Source organism: Scomber japonicus, chromosome 1, assembly GCF_027409825.1.
Source record: "Scomber japonicus isolate fScoJap1 chromosome 1, fScoJap1.pri, whole genome shotgun sequence".
Classification (NCBI taxonomy): Eukaryota; Metazoa; Chordata; class Actinopteri; order Scombriformes; family Scombridae; genus Scomber; species Scomber japonicus.
Window position 1 is genome coordinate 22282410 of NC_070578.1, and position 9892 is coordinate 22292301.

A 9892-nucleotide genomic window follows, 5' to 3' on the forward strand; every position below is an offset into this window, starting at 1 on the left:
TATGGTGGTACATTAATGAGTCTGTAATAAATATCTGCAATTGTTTTTTGACTATATTGTAAAATGAGCCAACACTTATAATTAAACACACATGTTTTGGGGTTTCTTTAGATGTAAGATTATTAATGTCATTATTTGATATTACTGTAGGTCACAGTTATGGTATCTTCTGTGGCTCATTATGTGTCAGAAAGTATCCCGGGAGTGTGTATGGACTGTGTGTGTGCACTGTGCAGTCTAGTTATAAGCTCATGCTTCTCATCTGCCAATGGAAAGAATCCTGCCAGCCAAGATTCACCGCACTTAATATTTAATGTCTTAGTTCAGATGCGTATTTCTCTGGAGAGAAACACGAGGGGTGGATGTTAGATCTCACAGGTGCTTTGGGCTTTTCGCAGACGAGTGTGAGAAAACATTTGCCAGATGATTGGAAGCAAAAGCTTTAGGAATCACAGCCTCCTGTGCTCCTTTGGGCTACATGTGACAGTCTAAATCTGAAAATGCATCTTTTACTCATCATTTTGGCCATTATTAACATCATCATCCTATGATGAACTACTATACCAGAGACATACAATGCTGCTCAAACACCTTGATGGAGAGGCAGAATCTGAGCTTCATGTACTATGAAACTGCCAATGTTGTTTTTCCAAGTGAAACTCTGCTCCACCGCAGCATCTACCCAGAAAATAAATTCCATTCAACAGCAGATAATGTGATAATGTGACTGCTTCAGGGTAAACTAAGATCTGCTTCCATTACATGAACACAATTAACATGCTAAGCTAAAATAGGTCAAGGAGACAAAGGTCTGCAACATTTCTCACAAAAAAGAAGTGTGTGGAAAAAACTGGGAAATACACTCTTAAAAACATGCTAGATAGTGAAGGCTAAACTGTCGCAGGACACATTCAAATATCTTTCATAGTATAAAGATGTTGCATCATCATAAATTTGACACAAAATAAGTTTATTATATCATAAGAAAATAACATTGTAAGTATCACAAAAAAGTCAAGGATGTCAAGTGGCAGCAGCTTTGGTATTTGGTGCAAAAAGAAAATGCAAATGAAGTGTGTAAGATTCCTAGTGAGTATAAAGGCTGTGTAAATAATACATCTGCAAAATATTTACTGAAGAGTGTAAAAGTAGCAGCAACAAGGTGAGTGGCTGATGACCCCAGGTATGACATCAAATGGACAAGATGTAACTGTGGTCACTTTAAAATGCATCTATTATTGTCTTATAGTTCTGCAACACAAGCAAGAAATAAATGACAAAAAAATGAACCCTTCAGTATCAGAACCAGGTGCCACGGTTTCAACAGGTTAAACCACTCGAGCATTGATTGGCGCGGCTGAAACAAAGTCATAAGTGTGCAGTAAATACCAGAGGAGGTGATATTTTGACTTGAGCCTCATTTGTCTTTTTATTGGGGTTTGTTTAGTGTTAATGATTAATCAAATAGATTCAAAAGAAGGTAAGGAGGTCAACCTGCACCACTTCTGTGAGCAATTTGTATCACTACATTTGTTTTTGTTAGGACACACACACACACACACACACACACACACGACTCCAACCAAAACTTAAACCTAAACATAAATACATGAGAACTAAAAGATTATTCTGCTACCAGTAGTTCAACTATATATCTTAATCTTTGCTTTATTGAATGTCCAAGCAAAAATGCCACACTCACTGCTTCTAGCTTCTCAAATGAGGAGAGTTGCTGTGTTATAATAAATGAAATGCCTTTGGGTTTTGAGCTGCTGGTCAAACAAAACATTGTAATATATCTCCTATAGTATTCTTCCACAATTGTCTGACAATTCATAGACAAAACAATTAACTGATCAATCAGTAGTTGCAGCTATAATAGATGGGTAAACCACATATGCCAGAAACACTACCTACCTATATGTGAAGTGGAAAGAACGTGTTTGGTGTCTACTGGTTAATTTTCCACTCGGGTACACCACAAAACAACACCAAAAGTTCTTTCTCAGGCCGCCTTTCTCTCTCTGCCGCCCACTCTTTTATCTCACTCTCTTCCACATTAGTAAAGAAGATGTTTAAATGTCATTAATATTACAAGAAATTCCTGGTCCATACTGTTCTGAAAACTGCACCTCATTAACTCCTTGTCACTGGGACGGGGGCTGGGGTCCTGTAGTCAATGCACAGGTAAAGTTTCTTGGTAAAGTTTTTTGGTGTGAGAGGGCCATAAGACGCCTGGGGGTAGTGAGTAAAGAGTAATAGAGCTTGCATAATACAAGTATTGTAGACACTAAACAGGGGGGTTTTGATGACAAACTGTGGCCCCAGCATTCTCAATGATCAGGGAGCTTAAAAGCCAAGACCAGGACCTGTGGAGAACACCAAGGATCCTCCAGGAATCGAGATTCTTTACCATCATCTATATTCACAGTAGTAGATTCAGAGTATCAGACTGATCTGAGAGCTCACACCGCTGTCTCACTGAGAGTTGGCTGGCTAAGCATACATTGCGCAAACTTCAGTGTGATGATGCACACATAGTCATCATTAAAGCATGGGAAAATAATGTTCAAAATATGCTTTCAAAAGTGAGAACTGATTTTAGATATCAATACAGTGTCTGACCCAATCGTGTTATTTCTTCTTTAGTGACACCTGGCAAAAAAAAAAAAAAGTCCCTGAGCAGTTCAGAGTGAAGCACAACTGGCAGACTAAAGCATGCAGAACAGGTCAGGGTCGATGTTGAACAGATAAAGACACTGTAAAGAATGTTCCTGTAAACACTGAATGTCTCTACTTCACAGTGTTTACAATGATCTAAAGTTTATGTCAAACCAGTAAAAAAAAGTGTATTTTTATTCCTTCTGTTCCAAATGATCATTTGAGGTCGAAGTCCATCTATTAATGTTTTTATGGTTGTAAAGAAATCATGAACTCTAAAGATACTTTTCCTTCTATTTCAGATGCCTACCTTCAACTGTATTTTTTTAATTTCATCATCAGATATCAACAAGCTTTCAAGGCAATCAAGTATTTTTAAGCGCATGCCGCTAAGTTTGCTTAACACAGCAGAGTCAATATTAATAGAGTGCTATTTAAGCCAAGGTTTACACACAGAGCAGCCAGAGGTTTAATCATTGACCAGGCTTTGGTGGGTGTCAATATGAAAAAAACTAAACTATGTCAAGATCTGCGGTCTTACAATTGTTAACAGAGCTTGACAGAACTTGTTATGGAAAGCCATAACATTCTTTAGCTTTGATGTGAAACTGCTGCGAAGATATTTTATGGCACCTATTAACCCACAACCGACAAAACTACAAAAGTGGTTTGAGAATCCTGAGTGCCATCGTTACAGTAAATTGTTCTTGTCTTGGTGTTGCCTGCTTTGGCTTTTTCTGTAGAACATCCTTACTCACCAAAATAACCTGTTCAATATTTTTATAGAGTGTCCTTTAAAGTCTCCTCACACAGGTCACGTATTCAGCTGCATACATTAACACTGTTGTCCTTTCACCAAAAGGGCAATCCAACACACCACCAAAGCAGAGCTGCATTTGTCTGTAAGATGCTAAATAAATCTCACCTCCACACAGCTAAGCAACAAGCCTGACACAACACTGTATGATTAGTAGGGGTGTGATGATACACTCAGCTCACGAGACGAGATGAGACACGATATTGGGTTCACGAGATCGGGACCAGATTTTAACTATATTTTTAAGAAAAAACTTAAATGAGGAAATAAATGACTGTTCTTTTAATTACCTGAGGTCAACTTACTGCTGCTCCTGTCCTCATCTCATACTTCTGACTGCAGGTAGAAGCCACAACAAAGTTAATGATCCACACGTGACATTATAAAAAGAAGACATGAAGTGCGAATGAGTGATAGAAAACCAATCATCTTTTCTTTTTTTTTTTTTTGGTGCTCCCCTTAATTATAGTTTCGCGAGACAAAATTCACTTCGATGAGAAATATCGTCGCGTTTTCGCGTTTTTCTCATGGCACGAGATCTCGTCACACCCCTACTGATTAGTAAGCAAAAAAGCTAAGCAAAAGAACAAGTTACTGTTGGTATTTTCGTAGAAATTTAAGCTGATTTGGTGCACAAGAAATGACAAAAGTCTATAACAGGTTGTCAGGTAGTGTTGATCATGGATAAACACATTTTCCTGATCAATTGGGAAAAATTTAGTTATTTAACTTCACTATTGGATCTCAGTTCCTCTCAATGGTATCGCTTGACCACCTTTTAATTGTTTCAATCTGTGAAAGTGAGAATTTTAACATCTGTTAAGTAATATTAAGAGTTGCAAATATCAATGCAGATAACCTAAACTCTCAGCAATTAAAAGCAAAACTATCTGCTCATCTTGATACGACAAGTCAGAAAAGGTACCACTTTTTATTTTTATTTTTTGTAATTTGAATGAACAGATTCTTTTAGCCCGTGTTTAGGTTTGCTTAATTATTATTATTAGTTGTTGTTAAGTCGTTTTACCTGAACAGAACATAGTAAAATTACAAGAATAATGCTGTTTTAACCAGTTAGATAAAAGACTCAGATAATTATTTCTTCTTACATGCCGTAGAGAGATAAATACTGTGCTTTAGTGTTTAGCCTAGCTTAGCAAAAAAGACCAATTACCAACAAAAAAATGCAAAGGACATCTTCAGTGAGACAATGAGATACAGATTAGGGAAGCTGATTTGAGTAAAAGATCCATGAGTTTAAGGCTTATCAGACAACAAAACGCTACACAGCAGTTTGTAATACTATGAGGAACAACCCAGAGAAGGTGTGACCTCTCCACCATCACAAAGTAAACAGTAGAAATACACCATTCATGTTACAAAGTTAATCTACCTATGATTGCACATATTTGAGCGTCCAGTATGGTGTATTGCTGGATGTCGTTGCATTGTGATGTGACAAAAACTGAGCCAGCATATACACAAATCTTCAGTCACTAAATTTAGGTTTTAAATGTATTAATTTATGTATGATTCATATATGATACTGGCTTCAAAACGTTGCATCGGTCTATGATGATGGAATTGTTAGTTTCACACAGTGATTACTAAGTCAGACCTTATTTGATGAAAATATAGCTTGCTAAAAAAAATACACACAACCCAGTTGACCAGTTAAACCTGGTCAACTGGGTTCTTCTACCTTTACGCCACTCCACCAAAATGGTCCAGCCATGTCCCAATCCAATCACATCATCAAGTTTGCTGATGATGCAAATGTGAATGACACATCATTTAGAGAGGATGTGGATCAACTGGTGAGCTGTTGCATTGACAACAATACATCTCTTAATGTAGAAAAAATAAATGGAGATAGTTGTTGACTTCAAGAGTACGCCACCTGACCACTCCACTGTTCATCAGTGGTTTCATCTCTGTTGACCCTGTCTAGTCTCTCAACACCAACTCGGTAGCCAAGAAAGCAGACTAAGGGCGTACTCACACTAGGGCTAGTTGTTCTATACCCTGCTGAAGAACGAATGTCCCCCCTCCCCTATCCCCCTGCTGGCCCGCACTCACATTACCTCAAAATCCAAGTGTACTCAAGCACGGTTGCCTCCGACACATACGTTGTACAAAAACATAGACAGACAGTTTGCTCTCATAAAACATGCACAGGTGCGTGTTGGCGTGCTGTGCATGTTGTTGGTAAAACACAACACAGCCAATCAATTAACACAACGCACTATGATTCAAAAGTGCAAGCTTCTTCTTCTGAGTCATGCCTGTGTAGTATGCAGTACTACAGATACTTGTGTAAAAAAGACTCTAGTAAAAGCAAACTTTGATCACTCAAAGTTGGAACACTTTGAGTGATCATTCACTCTCGCAGAAATAGACTTAGTTTAACTGAATGACTTAGAAGTTGCCAAATGACTTACTTTTTTTTCAAATTGTAGATTGTCATTGAGGGTTAGGGTTAGGGTTAGGGCTAACCCTAACCCTAGATTACATCAATTACATCGGCAAGGGGGGGCACGTTTTGTTTTTTGTTATAATGATGTATAATGTTATTTTTAATGTTTTGCATCACATGCATGCAAAAGTGAGCGACACCGCTGCACTGACAAGCCGGAGACGTGTTGCTCCTCCTCACTTCAAGTCGATGTCATTAACTTTTAACCTGCAACACTGTAGGAATTTATGAAAGCCCTTGTGTGAACATTTCAATAGTTACACATTAAAACAATATTTATTTGCAATTACTCTATTGAACGACCCCGAAGCATGAGCAAACGGGCTGTGTCGGTTCGGATCAAAGAGATGTGCCCTGTCACTGTCAGCACAGGGCTGGCTGACAGTGTACCCTGTGCTAAGAGAGGAGAAGAGAAGAGAAGAGAAGAGAGAAAGTGGATTGTAGGTCTGTTTGTAAACAGGGCTTCTCTAACAGTCATATATTTCCTCCAGAAACATCTCTTAATGCACAGTAGAGCACCATTTTGTTTTTGTTTTTTAAATTGCCTTGATAAACAGCAATCCTCCAATCGCCAATATACGATCTGATCGCAGATCATCCCAGCCCTAATATGCATAATGTCGCCTCGTTGCATTTAGTGTTGATTGAAATGACCAGGGCTCAGCCAATGTTGCCTTTTAAAAATCGTTGATTTTCTGGGATTCCCGGGAGTGCGCCCTAATACCTCCACTTCCTGTGGAGCCAGTCTACTACGGCAGAACAATATATCAATATATTACATCGATATCGTGATATGTGAATAGATATCGTCTCAGATGTTGGATGTAATAATATTGTCATATGGCATAAGTGTTGTCTTCCTAGTTTTAAAAGCTGCATTACAGCAACAACCCCACATTACACACAAACAACTCACCTGGAGTATACCTCTCTGCTCCTGCAAGGCACACCTCATGAGTACCCTGCTCCAACACTTTACACCCAACCATCATCACTGCCATGTCTCCTATTTATACTGTGTATGATTACAACTGAGGACATTCAGGCATTATTCATAGTACTTTTATTCTTATCGTTTTTATAACAAAGTTGTAGAAAAGTATTTATATATATTTATTTAGATAATATTCACAATATTACACCCCTCATAGTGCTGCACAGTGAGATAATCTTACTGTTGCTCTGCTTCTATTTATCTATTTTAACCTGTCAATCATGGTTACACTGTTTACATATGGGTGTGCGCAACTAACTTTAAAAGCAAGAAGTCACTGGTGTGTCACAGACGTTTGATGTAGTTTGGTTTTTTGTTTTGTAAGTGTACTTTTTCCTGTGTGGTAAGATGTGAAGAACGATATTTGGTTCCCATATACTTTGTATGTGGGTGAATGACAAATAAACAAGCTTGAATTTGATGGCTTCAGGCTCATATGCAGATGATGACACTATAAATGTTTATGTGCCCACTAGCGCCACCCTCAGGGGCAGAGCAATGTGGTGCATCGGGTGGAGGAGGGGCAGGGGGCCCTGATGGCCCACTCAAACAAACCCACAGACATCCACATACACAGCACTGCTTTTCAGCTGGCAGGGAAAAAGTAAACTGGTCTGACCGGTGTGAATGCAGCTGCTGAAGAAAGAAAAAAAAAACCCGACCTAGGTCCGGGAAATAAAACCAAAGAGTGAAAGCTGAAGGATCAGAAACTCAAAACTTAACTCCAGAAATGTTATCAGGAAGCATGTGTGGCGGCTGGCAGTTCATAAATGAATGACACTGAAGGGGATGAACGTCACACACACACACACACACACACACACACACACACACACACACACACACACACGGACGGGAACAACCAAGTATCCTTAAACACACACAAACTCATTACAACATAGCGGAAAAACTTCAACAAGAGCGTCACATAAGAAAAGGGCTATTAGCTTACCTTTAGAGTACAAGGATCTGGGAGAATTCAAGTCGAGGTCCCCGCTGAAAAGGGAGATAAAGTCAGAGGGCATCGCAATCCCTCAGCGTGAGGAAACTGGACAGCGTGACGTCGCTGAGAGAAATGTTAAATTACTTTCTCCACTGACAATCAAAAAACCTTCAAAGTTCACACAACTGTAGTATGTGACTCGACCCTGTCGCTGTGGCTGGGTAACTGTCTCTGCTGTCACTCGCCTGGCTCCCCTCTGCTCCGCCTACGACGCATGTTTGTTGTCAGCAGGCTCTTACCGGGAGCCACGCCCCCATACGCATGACGCAATACGTACAAAAATTACGCAGGGATAATTTATGATAATGAGTGTTATGAAGTAGCTGGATGAGTCCCCTGATGAGGCACTGTTTTAAAATGTATTGTTTAAACTGCATAGACCAATTTTTGACTAATTATATAATATTTATTTTTCATTCTTATTTATTTATTTTATATAAACTAGAGTATAATGTATTTGCACATTAATGCACCATATGTCTGTCTGTCTGAAATGTCTATATGTTTATTGATTCTGTAAAAAAACAAAAATTATGATTATGAGATATATGTTTGTATGTGTAGAGTTTTCTTATGTGTTATTCACTTACTGGTCAGTTCACTAGGCACACCAGGGCAATCTAATGCAATCCAATACAACAGCTCTGCCTTAAACTCTATTTTTACAAAGCTTATACATTTTGTTTTTTTGTTAACATTTTGAGAAAGGTGACGGTCATAGTCTGTGGTGGTGGTGATGTACTGGAGTGCATTATATTGAAACGTGCCGAATATTTTGATACCCTCATGTATGTTTATGGAGTGGACAAAATATTAGGAACACCATACAATATAATGCACTCCAGTAAACCACCGCCACTCAATATGGCCCCAATGATAAACATAAAGTAGAATTATCACCTTTCTGACAATATCAACAAAAACTGAAAATATATAAGCTTCATAAATGTAGAACTTATGGCAGAACTGTTGAATTGCAAGCCCATATTTAATATGGATGACTAGATGTTTCTTGACTTGAAAAATCATGCTTATTCAATTCCTTGACTAGGCTCAGCAAGGCTTGGGTACATCTCTCTTCAACCATAAGAAATCCATCCGCTCTGCTCTGCTGACATTTGTTGTCATTTGACCTTCACACACTGTCATCAATGTCTCTTTCTGTTTCATATTAGAGATTTACACACAACATCTGAACTCTAAAAGGTTGAAGTGTCAGTTAATGATATTTGGGTGGCAGCACAAGTCCCAGTGGCACCTTCCTAGAGCATAGTACACCTGGCTTTGATACTTAGGACCTCTGATTAAATTTACACTTCCAGCTAATCATTTTCTCATGTATGGTCAAAAAGTAGATAAGCCCACCTATCTATATATCAATTACGTACTAATGTTTATGGCTTGCAGATGTCCAGATCATATTGCATATTACTATGTATTTTGACTACACACTTAAAGGGATATCTTGTTGAATCTAACAACACCCTTATATGGTGGCATCATATGCCTCAAGAGTTTTTTTATCTGTTATATTTTACACAGCAACCTTTGTGCTCATTCTCTCAAAAACAAGTCAGTGTTCATTGTTTGCAGGAGTGTTATTATCTAAGTCATAAATGCATTAAGTGCCAATCTGATGTCTTTCTGATATATTTTTCAGTTAACCAAATTTGGCTTGTTACTTACTTATTACATAATCAGTAACTGTAATATCACTCAAATTAAGCAATAATTTACTTTCTCTTACTTACTTCTGGTATACATATTAAAATGATTAACATTGCTGAATATGGTATTAGCCATTGTATCCTTTATAATACAGTAGACTAATGTAAAAAAAAAAAAAAAGACATATAACACATATAAAGCTATTTATTTTTCCGCTGAATCAAAACATACTTTTCATTAAATATCTCAGGAGTCAGATTGATGCATAATACA

The 9892-nt window shown here is 38.1% G+C and overlaps 1 protein-coding gene across 2 annotated transcripts in view; it reads right to left on the reverse strand.

Moving 5' to 3' along the window:
* The window catches only part of nfat5b (nuclear factor of activated T cells 5b), a 37825-nt gene extending 29681 nt beyond the window's left edge, over positions 1-8144 (reverse strand). For both annotated transcript variants that reach the window (XM_053315964.1, XM_053315955.1), the window contains exon 1: positions 7901-8144. In XM_053315964.1, the coding sequence (XP_053171939.1) occupies positions 7901-7973 (73 nt within the window). In that variant the 5' untranslated portion in view covers positions 7974-8144. The remainder of the gene's footprint in view (positions 1-7900) is intronic.
* Positions 8145-9892: the final 1748 nt, after the last annotated feature.